Below are 26248 nucleotides of genomic sequence, written 5' to 3' on the forward strand. Positions count from 1 at the left end.
GATTTTCTTAATGTCCTCATTTTAGAGTACTTTATAGTGAATAACCACACATTAGGTGATTACTGAATATTTAAGTGTATTGCAGTGTTTCAGTTACAGTTTAAGCTGTGTCACATTACAGAGGTTATTTGACTGAGACAAAATGTATTGCTATGAGAAAATACTGTATACTACAATTACATTCCAAATGATGTTGGTGAAGTAGTTTCTTAGTGATCTTTAGGACTATTATGTAAACATTAAATCAGAAGAAACTACTGGGAAAAGTTTAAAAATTTGAAAAAACTCATTCTCAAACTGAGCGTTGGTCTGAGGCTTTCTAAAAACCCTTGTTTTAGATAACAGACAATAGGTAGATCTTGGGCAGTCTTGCCTTTCCTATATCCAAAATGACTGCCGTTCTACCCCAGAAGCATACGATTACAATACACCTCCAGTCTAATCCCTAAATTACCCCACGACGATTGCGATCTGTCTTGCAAAAATTGACTAAGCAGGCAAGGTGGCAGAGGAACAAAGTGGATAACAATATCTTTGCCAGCCACGGCATAGGACAGACACTTTTATCAGAGGGCCCCTGCATGTTGTGAAGTTAAGCAAATTTGTTCTGCTTTCAGTGAAGCACTGTGTAGTTTAGGTACCTTTATAAAAGGGTTTACGGCGCCTCTTGCCAACCGGGTAAAACATTCTTTTCTTCACAAAAATATCTGGCTTTGGTTAGATTATGTCTGTTTCTATTCCTGAGCTCGGTGTGTTGGGGCTCAATTCGCCAGGCCCTTCACCTCTCAGAGCTTAGCCTTAATCTGCATTTAACGGAGGCCTGGAAAAGACACAAGTGATTATCACGTTATGTGCTCAGAAGCCTTTATTTAATAATTTGTTTTAATGTCTTTGACTCTTTTCTATGTGTCATCTGGATGACAGAGTCAGAAGTTAGTTTTTTTTTCTTTCTTAAGAGGATAAACAAATAGAGTATGGGGGACACATGAGCTCATTTTATGATCTGAGAATTCCCCATTTGATTGTTTTGTATTTATGTTTTTTTATATTCACGTTGTGGGCAAAATTGGTTTCTAGGACAAGAGTTTGATGTAGATTGGATATAATTCAGTGAAAAAAGCTGTTAACAGGATCATCCCAGGGAAGCCACAAAGGGGTTCAGTTAATTGATCAGTTTTTATAAATCCAAACTAGAAAATCATGCAGTGCTACATGTTTTATAAGGCAATTTCTTGTTACCCGTGACAGTTATGCCTCTTTTTCATTTGTTCAAAGAACGTTGAGCGTTAGTAGATTAAATACATCCCTTGTTGAAGCCTTGTTCTCCTCATTTCCCCTTTCATTTACTGTCATATTCAAGAAACCTTCAGGCACCTTCTCCCCAGCACACACACATGGGCACACACCATCCCCTCTCCTCTGGTCTTGTATGTAGTCCAAGTGATTGGATGAATAAGTTGTGCCATCCCATATGCTGGGCTGTCCTGCTGGATCTGATCACAGTAGTGAATGAAGGAGCCCATGAGTCACCACCGGTTTGTTCTGCCGCACTTGTCACGCTCTGCTGTCGCATACTTCCCTCTCTCCCTCCGTCCATCCTGCCAGCCAACAGACGCCATGCCTTTTAAACTCTCTTGCCCTGTCGTTCACTGTCTCCCGTTCTCATGCACATCATAACTGAAATTATTTGCATGACCTCCCCCTTCTTGCTCCCCCTCTTTTTTCCTCCTCTTTCACACTCTCTCCTTCCCTTTCTTTTCTTTCTCTCCAACCCCCCCAGATGAGGTAAAATCTGTGCCCTGTTCTCTGACAGCCTAAACGTCAAGATGTTCCCCAAGCACTTCCTTCCCAGTCAAAGCCAACATCATTGTCATTTATAAACATTTTATGCCAGCTCTGTAGGGTAATGGCTAATTTCTCCCACCACACGTCTCTTCATTAAAAGTTGATTTTCTGTCAAAATGTATCCCAATCAAATTAGCTGCAGCTACTTGAACAACTTTGGTTTGCCTCGGCATGTGTCTAAGTTGCTCACTCTGATGCATCCATGGTTATATTTTTAATCAGTAAAGATGTTCATGTATTTGCTTGAAAAGAGCTAGTTTGATTTAAGTAAACATTATGTGGTTAAATAGCCAATAAAGCAGAGGAGCTGTCTTGGTATAAGGAAGTAATAGACTGAGGTGTGGACTTCCCCAACGCATGATTTAGTTTCCTCCACAAACTCCATCATTTTCCTGGATCAGGACACCTCAGAGGTCTTTATTGGGATAAACCATTGCCACTTACCAAAGAACATAAAAGAGTAGATTGTGTTTAATTAACTGAGGACAAATAAAAGATATTTATTAAAGAACATGCCTGTCTGACTTAAATACAGCTTGATAACATCATCAGCTTAAGTGCTGCCCACAAAGACACAGTTGAATAGACCATTTGACAAGGGCAACGCCAGACTTCTAAAGTTTAAAAAGTTGGGAGGCGATTTATGCACCACAACGAGACTTGTTCTTTAGAGCGTTTGCTTCATTGTTCATTGTACTATCACTATATGTTTGTCTGTTCTTCATCTTTTACTATTGGACCGTGTGGTCTTTTATTTGCTCAAGTGCAGCGTTATACACAAAATTGTACATATGCACACAAACAAATTCTATTCTCAAGCGTAAATAATTGCTGGAAAATGGAAGAGCACAGGGAACCTTTGGTGAGATTTTATCAATTTGGGTGCAAGGTGTGAGTGATGTTCAGCTGCAGGAGGTCATTGCTCAAGGTAGTTTGATGCTACAGGTGTTGTTCAATATTAGGAAAATCAATCCATCCATCAATCCATCGCTCGACACATGCAAGCTCGCATGAGCATTGGGTGTAAAATTAGCCCCTTGTTCCAAGAGTTCAAACATCTATTCACTACTGTTTCCCAATAACATTGAAAAAGCCTTTTTGTGTTTGGCAATTTCTCCTCTTCCTTGATGCCTTCCACCCTCCCTCCTCTTCTTCATAACCTTCTCTAGTTTTCTTGCTTTTATTTATGTTCCTTTCTTCTTCAGTATTATTTTTCTGACAAAGGAAAATCAATACCCTCCCTCTCTCAGCCATGAGAAACAGCTGAGAAAGTAAACACTTACAATAAGTCTAGAGTGGTATCTTCTGTTCGGATTCCAAGTTTTTTTATTTTCATCTGAAAGTGTGCGCGCATGCTCTTTGTCTAATTATCTACTTTTGTCACGTTGCCACAAAGAAACCACTGGGTGCTGAAGTGGCTGATATCAGGAGCATATTGTCGCCATGGAATGACTGCACCGGCAATAGTGTTAGCAGTGTCTAGATTACTGCTCTCTGAGGTACTGGCTGCTTTACTATCATTAGCACGGCTATTACATAGATTGGTGAAGGAAGGGTGCTGAGACCCTGGCAGGAGACCAGCTGAGTATTCTTCCGGATGGCAGGGTCATTCAGGAAGTGTACTCTGCTTCCACCACACAAGCAAACACTACAAAAAAAGCTTGAGATTAGGTGTGTGTGTAGGGACCAAATATCCTCATGAAAAATGAGAACATATTCTAACTTCTACCAAGTTAATTTGGGTTAGGGTGAAGGGGTTAGGTCTGGAGCTATGAGAATTTTAGGTTGTGGTATTGGAAACGGAAGATTTGACTCCAAAATTAAATGTTGGTCCTCACAGACATAGAGCAAATATCTTTGTTTGTGTGTGTGTGTGTGTGTGTGTGTGTGTGTGTGTGTGTATGAGGAAGAGAGGGAGGAGGAACGAAGTGAAGGAAGGTCGGAGTTATTAGTCCAAAATCTCGCCTAGGGCGCCAAATGCCAGGCCTAGAGGCAGTGAGCAATCATTCTAGCAAGACTGCTGCCACTTCGATCAAGATATTCAACCTTTCATGAAAGAATAGTCATCCACTCTTTGTGTCATCTTCTGTTACACATCTATACACTCAGCGCTAATGAGAGGTCTGCCCGTAACACTACTTAGTAGACGAAGGTAAAGGAAGTGTTAACTGATGCCATCCACTGCAGCCGGAATGGCATTTCACTTAAGCTCAGCAGAGTTATGAGTGATGACTTTAAGTACATGTGTTTATGTGCGTAAGTGACAGAGAGAGAAAGATAAAAAATAAGGCACGGCTCTGCATTTTGTCGATTACAGGGTGGATATGGAAGTGAGCCAGCACAAATCCATGCAAAGCTGCATCAAGCACAGGGGTTGGAGTGGAGAGGGTTCACCTTGCCAATAACATGACATTTTCCACCAGCAATAATGCAGGCTGAATCCGGCTCTGAAGAGCATCTGGTGCAAATTGGACATTGTTGCTCCTTAATATCATTGCATGAATGATGGGCCCTCTATTAATACCTCTCTCCAGTGTGATAATGGTGTTGAGTCTGTTGACATGATGGACTGTTATTTACGTGACATTAATGTAGATGTGGACTTACGTTAGAAGTATGTGACAACAAATAGCCATGATAGGAGAATGAGTGTGAGTTGGTACACACGTATGCATATGTACATGCACGTGACTTTGTTTTTGTCCATTCCTATGTGTGTGCATCTGCATGTACCTGTGCATGTGTGTGCATGTGGTACCAGGGTGTGTGTCGTCGGGGGCCACTGAGGAGGAGCATGTTAACCAGAGGAGCAGCCGGTCCACCAGATGTTCTGTTCCCACTAGGCTTGTCACAAGTGGACCTTTACTTCTCTCCCTGCAGTACACACAGACACACACACACACCCCTACACACACGTACACAGGATTCTAGCAGACTATACATAGTGCATTCACCGCAACACAGAATGGAAAGCTACTTTATGCTGTTGCCAATGTAGATTTGCATACAATGAGGATCTTGTTCAAAGGGTGCTGAAGTGAAGATCATGCAAACCAACATGGCCTCAATGATAAGGCTTTTTTTTTTTACCACCAACAGTGTTTTAGATCGTGTCCTCAGAAAATCGAAAATGTTCCTTCACAACACTCAAGTGTGTATTGTTAATTGGTTTGACTGAGTATTTTCAAAGTCAAAAGCATTTTTCACATACTTAAGATATGTGGGGAATGTGCCATGTTTTAAATAAGAAACTGCCTCTGCACACAGAACAGTGGTTTTGACAATCAATGCCTATACCCAGTGCCATTTCCCATGCCACTGGTTTATTTGCTCCTCTGCGCTTGGTGTAGTGGGCTCATTCTCCTCTTCATATACCATGGTTGGGTGCCTTTCACGGTGCCATGATCCTAGGTAGAGGATGTGGCCATTTGGAAATGTCATGAGAAAGGTCGAGACCATCATTGCAGCCAAGTTCAACAGGCTGATTTATGAGTTTCTAGCAAATGAAATATAGTAAGGGGCTAGTAGAACAAGAAGGCCCCTATAGGCACACCAAAGGTCACCCAACTTAATTTTAGTTATGCCTAGGGGAGGTCAGGAACTTGTAATGACATTGTGTTTATGGGGATTAAGATAAGGCTAATCAATTGAAGGTGTCTATGTTAGTGCAGTACTGATTGATCAGTTCAGGAAAAATATGCCAAAACTTCTACAGAATTCCACACAGTGGCACAAGGGCTGTATGTTGTATATTATTTACAAAGGGAGAAAAATGCAAGTCTCAGTGCTTTCTTTCACTCCCTATCAATCACACTGAATGCCATCAATTACTGCTTGCGGTTTGACACATGCAACACCAATTCTGATTAGCCAACAATTCTCTGGAAATAGCAGCACTGTAAAGAACAAAATGCTTGACATTTTTAATATTTAAGTCAAAGTTTACCACCAAACCCGACTGCCTTCAATTCACCTCCCCATCACTACATATGTGTCAAAAGCACCCCCACACAAAACGCTTCGAAATGAGTCACAAATTGCCAGCAAATGATTTCCTGCTCAGGGAGAGTAACAGGGTTCCCATTCTGCCTTTTATTCAGGCTCTTTTTTCATCCCCACTTTGTTTACCCATGCTGTCAAGCAGCCGCTCTTCTGGAATCCCTGTTGATAGCTGTCTGACAGGGGGGCTGGGTGGCCAAGTACCCCAGAGGGGGTGGTGTGGTGTGCAGTTTGTGGTCGTACACCGTATGAGTGCATTAGAATGTATGGCATTTTATCTACATCTTAATAGGTATTTTCTGTTGTGTGTGTGTGTGCCACCATGTTTTGTCTGAATTAGTGTGACATCTTCGTTATATGCCAGGGAGTTACTAGGTGCGTGTGCAGCTCTGTCTGTCGAGGTTTGGTGCATGTGTGTTTGTGCGTAGGCATGTGTTTGTGTGTCTTGCGAGGTTGATGTGGCATGGAGGTCACTTCTGTCAAATCCAACGTCCGGGCCCATGCTGTGATGTGAAGGGCACTGTCAAGAGACAACCACAAGGCAGCACAGGTACAGCTGGCCTCAGTGTTCTTTTTTCCTTTGTGGCACACACACACACACACACATACATAGTCGGGGACAAATAGACAAACATACTTCGTGTAAACTGACACATGGCGCTGGAAAAGCCCCCCCAGGAAGAAAGCCCCAGGATTATTCAGATTCTTCAAAACAAACGCTACCACCTACTTGTTAACTCTCTGTTTTCTGGCGACTAGCTACGTGATGCTTTGTGGATCTGGGAGGATGGGAGCTCTGACATATTTGTGGCTTAACTGGGAGGTTAGACGGCCATACAGAAGATGTTTAGAGCCACATACTGAACTCTGGAAGGGTAAAGGTTGAAAAACCACCATAACCTGTGGGTGGACAAGTCAGACACTGCAAGTTCAAACCTCTTTAGAATCAATTTATGTTTGTATGCCTTGAAGATCTGCCAGAAAAAAAAGATGTTGATAATGTCAACCAATGTTACAGAAAATAGAGGTTGGTCTGTGAAATCCTTTGCATTTCTACAGAAGTAAATCATATAGTCGAAGTTCAGTCAGCTTGTTTAAGTGTGTTAGAAGAAAGCATAAGCATTGTCATGGAGAGATCGATTCGGCAGAACGGAGGAGGAAGAGTGATCAGAAAAGCAGCCGGCGTGTAATACAGGTGCAGCCACAGCAGAATATATAACGTCTGCTCGTGTCCTCGTAGGCACTAGTTTTGGTCCTGATAGAACGTGAGATATAGTAGTCGTGTACTTCTGAGTTGTGAACTTTTAGAAGTTTGCAATGATAATGTTTCTGTGATACTATGTGGTGATTTGTTAGTTAGTTGTCACATGAAAAAACACCTTGAACTTGACCCAGAAATGCAGCTAGCAAAGGGTTAACAGTAGAGGAACTTGTGTATGTGTCTGTCTTTCAGACCGCTGTGGCGTGTGTCTACAAATATATCTCTCCCTTCACGTTTCTGTCAGTCTCTTTCTGCGGATGTTCTCAGGCTGTACCCCTCCAGTGTACACTATGTCCACTCTGTGGGAGAACAGCTCTGAAACTTTAATGCTAATTGATCCCAGTGAAGAAGTGTGGACACAGGTGTGTTGCCGCAGGCTCTGGCTCTGACATGGATGCCAGGGGATTCTGGGTAACCGAGGGGCTTATAGGGCCAGAGCAGAAAGTACCACTAGCCGGGGCACAAGTGACCCAGTTCTTTTCTAATCAGCACAGGTTTGATGTGCAATGGGTGTGTGTGCGTGTGTGTGTGTGTGTGCACGCACATCAGACAGAGAGAGAAAAAGTATAATGGACCTTTCCAGCCAAATAGTACCAGAAAGTAAGGGGTTCCAAGAACTAAATCTGAGACTGGAAGTTAATTCAGTGCATCCATGTCCACACTTAACCTTCATATTAACTCTGCTAAAGATTAGGCTCATTAGACTAGTAGAATCTAAAGCAACCACTTGGTATGATATGGTATGGTATGACACATCATTTTGCAAATGTTGAGACAACAGAAACACAACTGGATGGTTCCTGTGGCCCAATTGCAGGTACAATTCCTATTTAGCTCATGTGGTGAAAGGCAACCAGAGGATGCAAGATGTGCGTGCACAAGTTTGAATCGGGTATTATATGCGTGTTGGTCTTTGAACAAATGTGATCATTTTGAGCCTTTGAGCCCCGGGAAAACCCACAACTAAATCAGACCCAAGCTGCTGTGTACCTCCCAGAAGTTTACAGATTGTGTGGGTGTGGGCACACGGTTGCATGTATCTGTGCGCGTGTGTGTGTTGGTCTGGATAGAAAAGAGACTTGGCACTGCCAAGACGCAGGTGTGCGGATTAGTTGTGATCCCTTCTCATATTCTCAGTAGTATATCTTATTTGATGGCTTTTCTGCCATGTAAATCTTATCAAAAACTAGCTAACAATAGCGCCATGTTGACAGACGCCCAGGCATCTGGCGAGCCACCGCTCTGAATGTTCAAACTGCTGTGAGCAACCTGTCTCCAGAAAGAGAAAATAACTGCGAAGGAAACTCAGGGAGTTTGTGTGTACTTGCGTGTAAGTGTTTGTGTGTGTGTGTGTTTGTGTGTGTGTGTGTGTGTGTGTGTGTGTGTGTGTCTGGGAAGGAGATGAGGGAGAGAAAGAAAGAAAGAGTGAGAGGTGAGGAGGAAAGCGCATGTTGATAGCCTCATAAATCATAAAACAGTGCTGTATCTTAACCAGTGTTGAGCCAGGTGATGGCACGATGGTGATCTGAATGTGACTCTGCTTCTCATATTTCAGCTACCTCCGATGACTTTGTTCCCTCACTTTGCTCATAGATAGAGAAAGAAAGAAAGAGAGAGAGAGAGAGAGAGAGGGAGTGAGGAAAGAAATAACTTTGGCCGGTACAGGGCCCCATTAAAGTGTGATGAGTGGCCTCAGTGAGGGGCTATGTGTACAGCACTTTATTCAGGAACGATCACTTATTTATAGGTGTTGGAATTGTGTTGTTTGCTTGTTTTATTGAAAACCTTGTGGGTAAAGTGGCGGCAGGCCGCCTGGCATGTGAGCGCCACATCTCTAGAGGGCATCCCTGCAGAAAAATCTTCCTCCTTGATGAATAAGTGAGGGGGACAGATACATTTTTCATTCACACAGAATTCATTGTCGCCTAAGATGTCTGGTCTGTTGGTATGTGTAGTCAACCTGCAGGCGGTTAAAAAAAAAACAACACAAGCACCCTTAGACAATAGCACACATGCACAACACACACACATGCGTAGAAGCACATAATATATTCATGAGATCACACGTAAATTCAAGAACACACAATATTCTCCATTAAAGTTGTGGACTACATGGAGCTCTGAACTCTGATGCTGTAAAGGAAGATAGATTCATTAGTATTTACTCTTTCATATGACTGCAAGTGAGGTTATCATTCTCTTAAGATCTTTGGAAGTTTTAAATGAAATGAATTTCCTGTGAAAAGGACAATAACTAAAAATATCCAAAGAAACTGGTCACGCTGTTTTTTTAGTAGATTATGGTGAATTTCACAATTAAAATAGACAAGAAGAGACAGAATGTCTCTATGGTCTGCGTCTACAACCTCTACTCTAAGGTCTTGTACACAGAAACTCACGGTGACAATCACACGGGAGATGCACAAGCAAAAACATGAAGGTAGCAAAGTGTAGCCCATCACAGGAAGGCTTCTGGTGTTTTGTGTACATGAGGGAGCATCTCTTAGTATGAATGATTTATATTCAAAAAGAAAGTGAAGAGTCTTTCTGGAAGCACACCCATACTGCAACCCCCTCATGTGAACAGAAGGGAGCATCTTCACATGGCCAAATGGGTCTGATGGTGATGGCATGGAGGAGAGAGCGAGGCTGCTCGCTCGCAAAGCCTTCTATGATTTCCACCACCACTCTCACTGCGCGCTGGGACACATCAAGAAGGGAATTAATAAATAACACACAACACCATGTTTTATTAACAAGGGTAAGGCATCAGTGGTGAGGGGTCCTAGAGAATCCTGAGATTGGGATTGTTGCTGGGAAACTTGTAGCAGCTGTCTAACCAGTTGCAGGTTGTTTGAGGAAGTCTTTATTGAACTGGGCCATCGATGGTAATGACTTTGTAGATGCCCGTCTACGCTGTATTTCTGACTTCCGCATCTAAATCTGATGGAGTCACTTTAAATAGATTAAATAATGATCAGTGTGTGTGTGTGTGTGTTACAGTACAGCATGTTCGTGAAAAGCAGATGCAGAAATACTAATTTATTAATGTGATGTCCACAACAGTAACTCCCAGCTGTACTACTATGTTTTTATTTTTTTACTGTATCAGTTACATATTCATTCCTACAGTTTTTTGAAAACTCAGTCATCGCCACAGGAGGGTCGCAACTAATAGTTATTTTTGTTATTGATGAACGTTAATTTACTCCACTATATCTTTACATTGCAAGTAGGTGTTGCTATATATATAGCTGCTATATTAATGCTCTGAATTCCATACACAGAACCTTTAAAAATATTAGAACTCATTGTGTCGAAGCAAAACTTCAAAACAGTCCAGATATTCAGTTTGGAATATGAAACATAGAGAAGCAGCAAATATGCGCATTTGAGATGCTGGAATCATTAAATGTTGCAAAAAGTTGTTGACAATTCATTTTCAAAAATGTCTTCAACTTATCATTTTAACACTACAATACAGGGCAATAGTAAAAGGAAGAATACTGATGAACAGTATTTATATAGCGTTTTTCTAGTCTTACCACCAAAGCTCTTTGCACTACATGTCAACATTGACCCATTCACACATATTAATACCCTGATGGCAGAGGCTGCCATACAAGGTGCAACCTGCTCATCAGATTTCATTTAACTCAATCATTCACACACTGATGACACAGACCTTCAGCAGCATGCGGACGGGAGGAGCTGGGGGTTGAATCCCCAGCCTGCTCTATATCCTGAGACACAGCTGCCCCCTATCCTCGTGTACTTGGATTGATACACGTACTGCAAACTCTTCGTCAAACAACCACCTCTGGATACTTATCTTCTTCACCTACTATGTGGTTTTGACAAAATCCAACACTATTCCTAGAGATGGGGCTTTAGCTGTATTTGTGTCTACAGTGAGGGAGCTGTACTGCTTTCTTAACATGGCACAAACAGATGTTTGTTTCCATAACCCCCTTCCTGGAGTGAATGCAGGATGTTTTTATAGCCTGGCTTGTTTTATAAGCATTAATACTGTCAGGATGATGCTGCGATTCAACCTGTCAGGTATTATATACACATTGCAGATGGATTACTGTATGGTGCGTGCGTGACTGTGAGTGTGTGCACGCATGAGTTTAGGTATCTCTCTGTGTAATTGCGCGCATGTGCTGCCAAACTTATTTGTGTTCCTGAGAATGTGTGTCTGAGCATTATGCACCTGTGAGCGTGTGTGCTTGCGTGTCATCTTGAGTGCACTGAAGGTGTCATTGTGCAGCCCAGGCCCTGTAAGCTGTCAGACTGTGAGAGATGCTGCACCTCTAAAAGGGCATGCTTTCTGGGCCTTTCCTGTCTATTATAAGCCCTGCAACACTCATCAAGGCTGTTGAAGTGCACCCTCATGTCCCTCAAGCAGCCACAGAGAAAAGCCACCTTTCTAACTAGGAGAGCCCTTGCCTCTAAACTTCACATACCCTTGTCTTCCATTTTGACATGATAAACGCAAGCAGCAGTAATGAGGCGTCGGGGTTGTCAGGGCATCCATTTTGTTTTTCTCAAATCTGAGTAGAAGCAAAGAATCCTACCCTTTCACCATTTTGAGACACCGAGACCCGATTCCCTCGGAGCTACAGCTCCCGGCCAGGAGCAGGGGTAACGCCTCATGGCTTACTTCACCTGGTGATTCACACTCGCTAATTTAGAGCCCCACCCAATCTGTGTGGGGGCGGGGATTTATAGGAAATGATACATTGCACACAAGGCGCTTTTGACAACACTCAGAAGTGTTGCTGGTGGTGCTAGCACTACAGCTAAGATAGAGTGCCAGCTAGCCACAGATTGAGATGTGTCGCTATCTCGCCATCTGTAACAGTCATGCCTAGAGTCGTCGGAAGCGGATCACCTTGATATCTGCCTCGTCAAATCTCCAGTTTGCCAAGCAAATAGAATAAAACAATCTATTGATCTTGCCCCACCTCCCAGTGAATCAACACAATCCATCTGTGTTCATCAGACTATCTGGCTCTCTATCTTTTGTTGTCTGCAGGCAGGCATTCTCTTCTCTTTTCTTCCTTCCTCCTCCCACATTTGTTTTGTGATCCATCAGCCTATTTACCTTATCATGCTGCCAAACCATCCATTTACGCTCCCATCTGTCTGTCAAACTATATCTTAGCTTCCATTTGTCTAACTATCTCTCTGTTTACTCGTTCACCTGTCAATCATGTGGCTTGCCTTGGCTGCCGCAGGTTCCAGCCGCACGTCTGGCTGATGCCGTCTCTGACCTCTTCAGATCAGAAGACCGTTAAAGTAATTAGATAAAATAATTAGATTCCGATCACTTCATCGGAGGTTTTACGCTGTATTAACTACAGCACAATGTAATTATAGTCATAGAATTATGTCAGTTTCAGGGTTGACATGAGGCTAAATATATGAACGGAGGCTATGAATTCTAGAAGGTTGACCTATTTCGACGTATGAAGTGTTTGCTTGGTTTTTGTTAACATAATGCTGTATTTTCACACGTTTTTACAGAACATTATCTGTGATCTAGATAGCTCCCTCCACAGAAATCAAAAAGAAGCAGGTCACTGCTTTGGCTCGGTCCAGTTCAGATCAAGCCTCAGTGGAGCAAGCCAGGCACTGATGTCCATGTAGTCAGGGGGTCTGGCCTCCCACAGTGCTCCAATCAGTCTTATAGGGTCAGTGACGGGCCCCCCTAGGCATCAGAGTGCCTTGGCCTGATGGATTACTCTCTCGCCTGGCTCAGGCCTGTGAAACACTGGCCTCTGCTACAGGCGCCCATCTGTGCTCTCCATGGTTCCTGCATGCTTTGTGGTCAAAGTCTCAGGCTGCTGGTGAAGCCCCAAATCAAAACCTTCAGTCCAGCAGTACAGTGGTAGCCAAACGGTGACAGTGCATGCCATATGAATGCAACATCCTAGGTTTGATTTCAGGCTTGGGATCCTTGTTGCATGTCTCTCAACCCCCTTTCCAGTATGCCTCTATGCTGTCATCTGTCCAACAAAGGTGACAAATGCACAGAAAATAATCTTTAAAAAAGCTTCAGTCAAGTGTACACATTCTGACACTGCTGGTTGCCCTCCATGCATGAAGTAGACTCAAGCAAATTACTTTATTTAAGATTAATCGATAAGTGGAGAAATAATCTGCAACTATTTTGATAACCAATTAATAGTTTGGCATTTTTCAAGCATGGTTCCAGGATGTCAAATGGCAAATGATTTTTTTTGGTCTTAATTGAATATTTTCCATTTTTTGACTGTTGGTCAGAAAAAACAAGATACTTGTTGATGTTACATTGGAGTCTCGAATATTGTCTAATAATATCTAATGTTTAATTGACCAAACAGTTATTCTATTAATCTAGAAAATAATCCCAAAAAAAGAATTGATTAATAAAATAATGTTTCTTCATGTTTAAATGTAGTGTGAATGCTCCTCCTCCCTGTGCAGCACATAATGTACTGCACATCATAATACCACCAGCCTTCTAAGCTACACTGTATACTTGAGTGTTGTGCCAAAGAAAGGAGATAATGTCAAAGTGAAAAGTATACTCAAACAACATACAAAACAGGTGGGCAGTGCTTGGCAGTTTCGTGAATTTACTCTCAAGGATATTTGAGTTTTTTTCCATGCTTATACTTTTTGGAGTTGAAGCCTGCCTCCTGAAACTTGACTGCTGAGAGGACAATCACGAATGGGAGTTTTGCCTCAGGCACTGATCGATAGCAAAAGTGTTTTCATATAACTGTTCATTTGGACTGTGTGTGCCTCCGCTGCATCCCAGAATGCAAAGAGGTATTGTTCCGTGACTGAAGAATCAAGTCCAGCAGAGATATTTTGAAGGAGATTTCTGAACCTGAAGGGCCCAATGAGGAATGTGTGCTACAGTAGTCTGTCAAGCTTGTTGTTTTCAATCAAAAATCTAACAAATGTTATCCGAGCTTTAAAGAGAAAGATGGATTTTTTTCAGATTACCACGCACGCAGAGCTACAAGAGCATATAGTACACACAGGTTTTACCTGCACAAACACACGCAAAACCTCTTTTTTTCTTTCCTGCTGTTTTGTCCCAGGTAGACCTGTCACAGATTACCCACTGAGAAGATAAACTAGTACTTTTCTTCCCTCGCATTTGTATATGAACATGTGCAGTGATTGCCTACTCTCCTGAATCTGAAAATTCTGTGCCGAGGGGTAGTCAGTGAATATGTGCACATTATATGCTGTGTGCATGTGGAAGCAAGACAGAGAAATAGGCTGCATTTAAGCACAGTATGTCTGACAATAAAAGCACTTTGAGGACAGATGGGGCTAGTTGCAATACGGGGGGGAAAAGGCAGCAAGAAAATCACTCCTGCTGCCATTTTTTGAGTGACGGTGCACAGCCCAGTTTTTGTCAGAGAGAATCTGAAATTTAAACGGAATCCAGGTATAGAGAGTCGTTAGAGACTGTTTGGGAGGCGTAGGGCGGTGGGGTTGAATGGCTGTATTTACTATCTGGGTCAGTCACCAGTATTGCCAAACATGCACATCACAGTACCCACTGAGATAGAGTGGTGATAGAAGCATGGAAAGATTAAACACATCCCTGTGCTGTCAAAACCGATTGCATGTGTTATGACCACCCTGCTCTCTGAGAACCTCTCCTCATTACCGTTTATCTCAACAGACTGTCAGTTAAACTCACTTTGCTCCAAATGCCGTATACAAACTGTCGAGCGGGATGGTGAACTTGTATATGTGCATGCCTAATCTGAATTCTACAAGATTTAGTGTCCATTTCAAGTTAAAGTGTGTTGTCAGTGTTTAGATTGCTTTCTGTGCTTCCTGGGTCTTTAGAAACCACAAGTGGTCTGCTTTTTGTGGGTAACGTCGGAGGTAATGTCAGAAATAGGGAGGATTAAAAAAATATATAAGTAGGGAGGGCAAGAGAAAGAAGTGAGACAGGCAGTGTGGCGCGGAAGGGAGTGAGGAACACAGAGTGGGAGAATTATCCAGGCCTGTCTCATGCCATGCTGATGGCCTCTGCCTGCTATGGCATGCTGAGAAAACACACCAAAACACATCAAGCACTGGATTGCAGCCCCCACACTCTCAGATCCCCTGACATTTGTACATTCCCCTCATTTAGATGATACCAACTTAAAATAAGGAACTAAAACACACTAGCTACAGGTAATATACAGTTATCCTTGGAGACAGGTTGGCTAGCAAAGAATAGCCATGCGCATAGTATAGTTGTCTTTGAAAGTAGCGAGTTTATTACCCAGGGAATTTGTGAAAGTCATTCTAGGACTTATAGGAAATCGATCAGTGAAAATGTTGGTGAGGCAGAATGAGAGAAACTAGAGGTATCAATATTGTAAATTAGATAAAACATAAGATGAAAAGTCAACTCTCCCCAAATTCGAACACATCAGCTGAAACACTGAAAAGCTTTGTGTTTATACTTTTTGTGAGTCAAAGTAAAGACAATTGTCGTGTGTGTATGCCTGCACCTTTTTTGTGAGTGGAATTGCAAGGCATTGATAATTCAAAGGTATGCCAATAAAACATTTTTGTAAGTAGCAATATTTAAAATATTTCCCCATTACAATGTATATTTTAAACATTTTTAAAGAGTCAAATTTTATTCAAATTTTGATTTCATAATAACCAGAATTTCTCATTTCTAAATCTTCTTTTGTTTTTTACTTACTTAGAGAAACTCTTGATAAAAATGAAATTTTTTTATTTTCTGTTTTTTGTCATCAGAAGCTAGATATTTACTAGAAATTTACAAGATATTTACTAGATATTTACTAGAAATTACGGTGTCTACTTGCAGCAGGAAAATATACAACATTTGGATGCTTGGTGGTGTAAAGTCTGAGGGAAAATTGGTTCAAATCAATCTGCTTTTTTTTTGAGAACCTAGATATCCCCCCCCCCCCAAAAAAAAAAAAACCTAACCTACAGTATATAGTGCAGTAGCTGAAAGAAAGCATGTTGGACTTTCAATATCTTTAATCCTCCACTTTGGTTTATATACATTTCAACTGCTTGTTATAAATCAACGAGTGACTTGTAACATCAGATAGAAAAGGGTCACTGACATTCTTTGTTCTTTGACCCACCATCCTCATCGTCCTTCCCCCCCTCTTTTCTTTTCCGGCTCGATCCCCACGACTTAAATCACCTTTTCTTCAGTTGTACTATTTTTCGCCTCCCCTCCTCCTTCTCTGGGGTGATTACTCTTACCGGTGAACGAGGGGCTGTGTTTGCCACGACTGTAGTTTTGCGATAGCCGGCCCATAACTTTCAGTAGGAAGAAATAGCTTCTCTCCCTCTGCATCCCATTTATACACCGTATCTTGTTTCTGTGTAGGGAGTTCCATTACTCTGTAGCTTGGAGGCTGGCAGAGGGGAAGGCGGAAGGGAGGTGCAGAAGATGAAAAGAGGCGATAGACGGTCGCGGCTGTTGCTAATGCTGCAGACACTTTCCCCTTCGACAGAGAAGCAAACGCAACATGTTGATGCGCAGAAAGCAGAGATTTACTCACCTTTATTATGTTTTATGTTGTCAGAAATATGAAGTGCAGAGAGACTCTGAGAGTGAATTAGACAAAGGCAGAAAATCCATGTCGTTGCTCACTTGTTTAGCACAAAATACAGTGAATACATTATTTGCAAAGTTAATTCTAAAATAGATGGAGCTCCAGTCATGCCTTATGATGCATCCTGTTTGCCTTCTGCAGCTATGTACACACATGATGGGTGATTATGTGAGCCTGACCTTGTTATTGTGGCCTTGATGAATGTGGGTACCATGTTTAGATGTTGGCCCAAGATCTGAAGCTACCCAGATGATATTTAACTAACGTAGCATAATCCCTCCAAAAGTCTTCCTGTTTATTCTGGCCACTGAGAGGCAATTCCTCAAAGTATCCCATGCTGAAAGCGTTTGATAGATGACTGGCAGCTTTTCCTTCTTTTGCGGATCATAGAGCCTTATCATGATGTAATTCCGCGTAATTAGCCAAAGATGACAGTAACACAAAAGTCATTATGATATTTAATCTCTTTTGGGGAATCCACTAGGGAAGCTGCGGCTCTATCGTAACACGACATGACATCTCACTGGAGGCCCTCTAAACAGTCAGGAGGGGGTTAGCGTTAACTGCGCCGGCTTAAGGCCTCTGCTTTAGCTGTTTAGTAATCTTGGCATCCTCTCCTCCTCCTATTACCCTTGTCTTATTCAGAGCCTCTCCCTCGTGGCAGAGATCATCATGATATACATGCGAGGATATGCTTGCTTGTGTGTGTGAGAGAGAGTTCCTCAAAGCCATGCATTGGGCCTTTTTTTCTGTGTACCACTTAAATATTCGAGCAGAACTGTATTTTATTTTGTGTGTGTGCGTGTATGTGATAGAGAGAGCGATAGTGTGTATGTGTGTGTGTGTGTGTGTGTGTGTGTGTGTGTGTGTGTGTCAGTGACTTCCCCCTCCATCTGCCCACCCTCGTTGACGTCCTCAGTGCATTTAGTAACATTTATATGAAACGGTGCCAGCATTTAATTAACTTCTGGTATGCCAACATCTCCCTGCTGTAACATGGAATACCTGCTCTTCTTTTGTCAATTTCTTCTCCCGCTTGCGTGCGCTCCTCTGTGTCGCGCCAACTGTAACTTGGAAAGCTGGTGCTGCTGGGAGAATTAGGTAAAGACGCCATCAAAACCAATGCGAGGAGAAAGAGTTGCAATCAGTGCTGCGAATAACCGTAGAGTTTGTCTTCTGTGTGGATCTCTCCTCCTATCCCCCAGTCTCACTTTGTTCCCCTCGCTGTCTGTATATGTGTTTGTATGTGTGCTTGAAGTGTTCAATCCAGTAGAGGCTCGTAGTAATGTTTCCCCCCCAGTAGAAATGGCTGCTGTTTGTTCAATTGTTGTGATAGATTGATGTTGGAAAAGAAGGGTTTTTATGCACCTGAAGATAGAAACAAAAAAGTCTTTATGAGAAGCCAATAGCTCTCCGTTCGAGGATCCTGTGATGGGAGATGCATTTTGCTGGAGGTTTTTCTCCCGTTTTGTGAAGTTTTTGTCAAAAGCTTTCCCATGTATTTAGGCAACCCCCGACAGGGCACTTTTCATTTGTTGTTGCACAACAAGCGGCCTGCTTTACATGTTTGTAGGGTTTCCACAAGTGGACACACTAATGCTCTGCATTGCTTTCAGTATACACAGCACACACATTTCTGCCTCTTCAAATGAACAACAACAACTGGATGCTCTTGATAGCTGCACACTTCTCATACACGTATCAATACACCTCTACTTTTGAATCAACACCAGACTTAACTAGGAGTGTGCTGTATTGTTGCAGAGAGCTGGTGGCAAGACTCAGCCTGCTTATGGTTTATTGTAAAAAAAAATCACTTGCCACAAACCACAGACAGTTCAATAAAAATGAAAAACAGTTTTGAAAGGGTGATTTAATGGTGGGTATTCTGTATGTAATGTGTGTATATCTTGCTATGCTTGACTGGGAAAATAGTAGTGCAGCCTGTATTCAAACCCCAGTAGTTATATTATGTATAGATCTGTTTGTGGATTGTTCCACTTTTTATATGATTTTACTTGTCTCCCAATTCATTTATGGTCTTTTTATTTGTAAAGTATTTTCTTTCATCCTATTTACAGTAAGACGTAGCTTAACATCATTAGAAACAGAGCGTCTGTATTCTCCCAGCTGTGTTCATGCTCCTCTGATAGACTGATGGTTATGGGGACTGTTGGCCCAGAAATGAGGTCGCAGCAATTGGGCTTGCAAATGATTGGCCGGGATGGATTCTGTGTGATCTACCTTTTTTCTTTTCAATTCTGTTCTTGTTCTTTTTTGTGTACTATGAACGTTTGTTTTGAGACTGAAGCACAACCTGTGAATGTAAAAATGAGTGCATGGATAAGTAGTGATGATGTTTTTGGACACACTGCCAGAACATGTTGGCTTTAACAATCACCTGTATAATAGCATATGTCAAACTAACAGAAGCAGATAATACAGAACCGTCCATCTGTTTTTTTTAACCATCTCTATCTGTCTTCCTCTTGCTCTTTGTGTTCCATCCTTCCCTCTTCCTCCCTCTCTCCCCCCTGTGCACCATCTGCATGATGCTTTGTATCTAATCTGAAGGAGTGCTTTCTGTTCTACACTGTGATGGCGGGAGTCTGTGTGTGTGTGCGCAAATGTTTGCGTATGTGTTCCTAGCCATCACAGTCACTCTCAGCTCATTACCTGACATGATGGATAGAGCGAAAGCCATTAAACAACGCCCAGCCCGGGACGCCTGGCACCCTACAGCTGGCACTGAGTAATGGGCATACTAGTGGTGGCACGCTTGGAAACACCAGGCAGTCCTGAGTGGGTGTGCCTGCAGTCATCTCCATGGCTATGCTTCCTGGTTCTGTCCAGCCCGACCTGCCACCTGGCTGCCCAGCGGATACCATGGGCATTTCTGGGCAGACATGGTTGGATAGCATGGGAAGCATTATTTGTATGACTGTGTCATCGAACTGGCAACTGAGAAAACCCAAAGTTCCTCCTGACCGCAAACACGGCAGAGAATCCCTCACTGCCACTCAACAAGCACAGGTGCATGACACAAACAAGTCTCGCGGTCCTTGTGTGCTCCTTCTGTGCATATGCTGCTTCTGAGTGGAGTTGAGGGGCTCTTGAGTGCATCAGGAGCTGAATGGAGTTACTGTGACACCACACACAAGCACCTCAACTCCATCAGCTTCTTCTGTTACTCACCTGCTGCTCTGCTTTCAAACTGCCCGGATTATCTCATCTCCCCCTCCATCGTTCTTCTCTGCCTCCTTTGGTTTTCTTCATACAGTCTTTCATTTAGTTGAGCTCCTGCTTGACAGTATGGATTTGTTTTTTTTTCAGTCTCACTGTCTGTTTCTGATTCTCTGTTGGTTCTTTTTTTTCTTTTTCTTTTTTTTTTACAGACAACCGCCGCGCAGTCCTGGAAAGGTCTCGTTCACGCCACAACGCAAATCATCAAGCTCGGTGATCGCCCACGCCTACCACAAGACGCTAGATAAGTGCCAAAGAGGCCTGCGAGGTGGAGACCTGGACGATATCTGAAGGAGGGACAGAGCACCCGTCACTGTAGCGCGCACCGACACGTACACACAACTATGGAACAAAAAATACCTAAAGAATCCACATAGAACGCAAGCATCTACAGTACATCATACACAGACATTTTATCTTCATGCTGTTCATCTGATGCCTTACATATTTATTCAACACTTTCACTCTAAATGTTCATGTTCTCGCTACATGGTTTTGATTTATAAAAACAAAACAACATATTTTTAGGGCTGCTGCTGTTTTTAATGAAAGGTTTGCTGTGCTTGGAAATCCATTTGAAGTCTAAACTTCTTCTAATCCTTTTTTTTTTTAAACAAAATATTACAGTTCACATACAGATTTGACATGAAACATCAAGTGTTTTGAAAATAAATATTCTGCCAAGAAGGACTGCACCATAGTGTAGGCTTATCGTCCTGAAAAACATTTCACACACGTGGTGTGCTGAAGTTTTCTTCAACAAGATTCTGAACTCTACACAGAAGAGGGAGTAATTGTTTCAATGTTTTTTTTTTTCTGTCAATTCCTCCTTCAACCAACATCAAGACAATTCTACTAGCACATGTACAAGGAGTCCATATGAATAATTACTCAATACATATTCCACATATGAGAGAGCTGGCCCGCCTGCGCCGATATTTCAGCGCATGTGACTCATGGATCTTGAAACTGTAATCTCAATTTTGACAGGATGCATTTTATTTTTAGTTGAGTAATATCTGACCAATGCCTCCAGGTGCTGATCTCTGTCCCAAGGTCGCTTTTGCTGTTAACAAGAGAGACTGACACATTTCTAAATGCATATAACTGCCAAGAGGAGCTAACACGACCCTTTGACTTTTCCTGCAGTCACACAGGTTTTCAGTGGGGGGAGATTCGTTGTGCACTTGTATAACATTTTTAATATGAATCTATTTCATATATATATATGAATGCTCTGAAAATAATTTCAAAATATGTCATCTGTTTGGAGACCGATGGTGAAAAGTTCGCTCCATTTAGAATTCCAAGATTTTACATTTTATTCCGTTTTCCAAAAAATAAATACATTTTTAAAAAAAAATAAAAATCACTGCAGATAATGTGTCAAATAAACACATTTTGTTGAACAAGATTACATATTGTACCATGTTGAAGAGACTATATAATAAATAATGCTGAATAATATCAGGGCTAAGCAGCTTACAAAATCACAGCTGAGATTTCAATGGGAAAATGTTGTAGATCAAAATACAGAATGTTATTAGGCTTAAATGAACCACACGACATCATTTATTCATACTGATGAAGCTTTAACACCTGGTGCTTGTTGTTTGTGTTCAAAATAGTTGAAACTTGTAAGCTTTGTTCCTCTGTAAGAACCCGGTGTCACACAGTTTCTTCACGTGAACTATTTATTCATATATTCATGCCTAGAGCGACCCTGTCCCATCACCGCCCTAAACTGTAAGCAGATGCTACTAAAAACAACCACTGAGTCCACATGGACAGTGGGCACGACCAGAATATTCGACTCGGGGGCAAAGAAGACAAGATGATGCTTGTCTTGGCAAGTGAGTCTCCCACGCCCTCCAATTCCCCAGCACTAATAGCATAAGTGACCCTTTTTCCCAAACCCGAGTTACTTTAATAATACCATAACTCTGCTTTAGGCTTTGTGTCTCTGGGTGTTTGTGTTCGTGGCAAGTGTGTGTGTGTGCGCGCCATGCCAGCTCAGTAATCTGACAGGAACGCGGGCAAAATAGGATTCAGTGTGCTTGACTCCTTGGCTGAATAGATGGAGATTTTTCAGTTAAATAATCTGCCAGTGCTGCTTGTGATGTGTCTGTTTCACGATGCCTCGTCTCCCAGCCTTGCATGCTTCTAAAAATGCAATTTTACACATCATCTCGGCTCAAAGTGCATCCACAATGCTCCGAGAAGTCTGCATTTTTAAGAAGACAATAATTCTCCTGCGAATATAAGGTTGGAGCAGTTGCACAGAGAAAGCATAGAGAACGAGGTTTCCGCCGAAGGGATTGTGTGTGGATAGGAGTTTTAAGGGTGGGCTATGTGCCATGAAAGGGACTGATTTCCTTTTTGTAGTCACGACACCGCCACACTTGTACAGTTGAGTGAATATCAGTTCTCCCTCAACACCAATGTCTTCTGTGATGTTTGGTGTTTTTTTCACCTTGTGATTGGATACCATACATGCCAAAACAACCAGTAGTTTGTGTTTTACAATTTGACTGAAAGCGTTTTCTTGATTATTAAATCAAATTAGATTTTTTTTCACATGTGCCAACGTTTTGGGGGTGGGTGGGTACACAGTTCTCACTGTACAATGACGGGAAATTCCTGTTTTTTTTTTTTATTTTGTTTTGTATATTAAAGGGAGGTACAGATATTGTTTTTTTAAGTCTTGGAAAGATTGTACAGGAATAAAAAAAATGAATTGTTATTTCACTGAAACCATTGTTTAATAAACATCGATCCAATATGGATCTGCAATTCAAAGTAGGACATTTTGATGTAATAAAATGATAGACATGTGGTATTTCTTTTCTAGAACAAAACACTCAAAATATTTTAGATTTTATTTGTAATTTAAAAAAAATCTCTTGTGATGATGCCATTGTAGAAGATAACGAGCTGAAAGCGAAGGTGTTATTGATTGTAGAAGTTCAGATGCAACACAAAACTGAATAGGAAAAGTGCATCATTAAACTTTAAGTGTGTTGCCATTCAATAGAACAAATGACTGGAAAGCAGTGGCTAAAAACATACAAGTTCAAATCATGGTCCTCAATAAAAGCAGCTATAGTTGAGGAAACTTAAGATTATACAAGAAACTTCTACAATGACAACACTGTCATAACCCTTGTAAGTGATTGTTGTACCCCCCCCCCACCGTCCTCCATTTCATCTTTTAGGGTAATCAGTAAGAATTCTGTGTTTGTATAGAAATTAGCAGGAGTGTTTCATGTCAAAGAACCTGAATTTATTCCATCATTTTAGTGTAAAAAAGCAGGCCTTTAAACAGGCCGATCATCCCATTGTATTTTAGCTTGTGACTAACAAATCTGAACTGGTGTTATGCCTTGTTCTCATGGTATTTGTAAGAATGAGGAGGCAGGGGCAGGAAAGATTTATCAAAAAACTGTAAACGAAGCCATTTCGGTGGTGATTGGTGGCAAGTGATTTAATAAAGACAAAAGTTTGCAGTCTAACTTACAGTCAGTGCACTTTACCTCACAAGATGTTCTGCTCAGACAGAGGAAAAGTTGTTTGAGATGTTTGAATACAACATTGCTACTAACAGAGTGAAATATTTGCAAAGTATCTCTTTTGGTAAATAGTTGCAGCTGCCACATATCCAGTTCTTTCCGACACTGTGAGTGCTTACTGTTGATTTGTGGAAGACGTATTGTGGCTGAATCAACAAAACACTGCTCATAACTGTGGACAAACCCTTTCCAACCATGATGTGTAAGCTGCCATATCCCTGCCTACCCTCCTAGTTGTCATTGAGTATGTTTTATTGTCTTGAGAAACATTTATATTTGTAACATTTTAAGTTTATTTGTATCCTTAAGACCATGAAAAAAAACAAAATGGTTATGCACATTGTCCTACCATAGAATATGTAACGGCATGTGATACTAAATAATAACCACTTTGTTATATAAACTGATTTCTGAAAGATTCTCTGTCTTTTTGTCTTGCGTTTATTTACTTATTCACATGTCAGAAGTATTGAATTTACTTTTAAGTCTCCATCTTTTTTTATTTTTTCAAATGATCTGGTGTAACATTTTATCCTGAGTTTACTTTGTGGCAGGGCAGAAGATACCTGCCCCATGCTGATTTATGGACAGGGATTACAGCGAGCTCTAAGTGCATGATGAATCGGACAGCTCCTGCCCATAAAAGCTACATATTTGGACCTTGGTGCCCCCACTGCTTTATCTTGCACAGTGTCAAAGGCAAAGTGATAATGCTGTCATGTCCAACGGCAGTTTTACGGAAATTACTACAGAGTCAGAAAATACATATCCAGAAAAATTGCCCTTTTTAATCATTTTTCGAACCTTAAATCTCCCTTGTCACTACACATTTCCTCTGCACATGTTAAAGGATAAGGAGAGAAACCATAAAGATTCAATAATTTGTTCATCATTTGATACTGACGGATTTTATGCAAAAAAACAGGCAAACATTTTCCGGGGATTTCATCTCTTGCAAACATGCATTGTGCCTGATTCTGTTATAGGCAATCTGACTTAATAATCAATAATAACATGTGAAACCTTATTTTATTTTAGTTTTGCAAATGTGGGAAAATTGGACACACTGTGTATGTGAGTGTGCTTCAATATGTGAGGTGAATTGACTCTCCTGTTTCCTGTTTGCACACCAATGTGTTCCTCTCTGTCTGGCTGCCTGAGTCCCAGGAGTGAGTGTCAAATGGCAGGGCAGAGCTGTTCCTGTCCAAGCACCTTAGTGTTACACCCTTCCCCCCCTCCCCCAAACTTGCTCAAATCCAATGCCGTGTTCTCCCTGCATGTGCCTTGTCCCGCTTCTTTGCTGCAGCATGACATCATGAAATAAAGGCTGACATGGGGAACTAACCCTGTGGCCACAAGGGCCTCCCTCACTTTCTTCCTGCACACACACACACACACACACACACACACACACACACACACACACACACACACACATCCACAAAGCTTCATTTTGCGACTCTCGGGACTCCTCTGAGTCTCTCCTCCTCCCTGTTTGCAGACAGACAGATGGAGATTCATCTCTCAACAAGCTGTGATCTGTGTTTAGAGATGTGTGCTGCAGAACACAACTCTAATTAGGTTTAGTGTTGATCTTGGGAGGTTAATTTGTACTTGGCTGCAAGTAAAGACGCTGAAAGAGGCCAACCTCGTTCCTTACAAGGCACCAGCATTGCATCCATGGAGAAGGATGGCTTTTTTATCTTCTTGACTTTTCAGGTGATTTAGAAAGATTATACCCCCCCCCGTGCTATATCTTTCTGGTCCGCTATATTTGTGCTCTCTAGTGAAGGTGAGAGATCTGTCTTGGTTGGGAAGGTAGAACTAGGACTGAGATACGGAATGTGTGTTCGGCTAATGAGCTACAGTTGTGTGTATGTGGCAGGTAGTACTTATGTGTTTATTTGATCCTGTTTGTTTATTTATACAACCTCCAGGTAAGTCGCCTTGTCAGAGTCTGAGAGATGAGCCAGGTCCACACAAGTTCTCTTTTCTCTCCCCACACGTTTTTTTTCACACTATAAATAGACGCGTTCCTAATGTGCCTGGTGACAGATCAGTTGTCAGCAGGAGTACAACATAATTATGTTTAATTTTGCATTTCAAGCTACTTGATAATACGCAAACATTATGGAGATGAGAGAAAGCAGACAGTAACAATTCCCTCCTCATCTGAGCTAATTCTGTCTGAGGAGAAATCATATTGAAGCTAAACATTCTACTTGAACATGAGTTTGATAAATGTACGCATGTGTGTGTTTAGGGTAAATGGGTGTTTGATACATTTGCCTGTGAGAGAATTGTCTTGTCTAATGTGCTGCAGGTGTGTGTGCCGTGAGTAGCTCTGTATTAAAGTGTGTCAAATAAGCTGACCATCTACTACAATGCAGCACACATCACGTTCATGAGGTAATACAACATGACTCTTTTATATGTTAATGTCATACTATCCTATGACATGTTTATGACATAGTATAAAATGGCTTTTAATAACAATTCTATGACATCTTATCTGAAGTACTGTACTATAACATTTTTATGATATACTATAATATCACTTGTTATGACATTCTGTGATATACTATACGTTAATGTTTTGAGACATTTCATGACATACTTTGGTATTAAATCAGTTTAATAGCATACCATACTAACACATTCTATGACGAACTTCAATTTTTTAATGTCTATTTTATGAGATACTGTAC

The 26248-nt window shown here is 41.5% G+C and overlaps 1 protein-coding gene across 1 annotated transcript in view; it reads left to right on the forward strand.

Moving 5' to 3' along the window:
* diaph2 (diaphanous-related formin 2) overlaps nucleotides 1-23960 on the forward strand; it is a 375865-nt gene extending 351905 nt beyond the window's left edge. The window contains exon 30 of the mRNA XM_031862465.1: nucleotides 20124-23960. Coding sequence (XP_031718325.1) covers nucleotides 20124-20188 — 65 coding nt within the window. The 3' untranslated portion in view covers nucleotides 20189-23960. The remainder of the gene's footprint in view (nucleotides 1-20123) is intronic.
* Nucleotides 23961-26248: the final 2288 nt, after the last annotated feature.

This window comes from Anarrhichthys ocellatus, unplaced genomic scaffold (genome assembly GCF_004355925.1).
Source record: "Anarrhichthys ocellatus isolate YVR2014 unplaced genomic scaffold, GSC_Weel_1.0 scaffold27, whole genome shotgun sequence".
Classification (NCBI taxonomy): Eukaryota; Metazoa; Chordata; class Actinopteri; order Perciformes; family Anarhichadidae; genus Anarrhichthys; species Anarrhichthys ocellatus.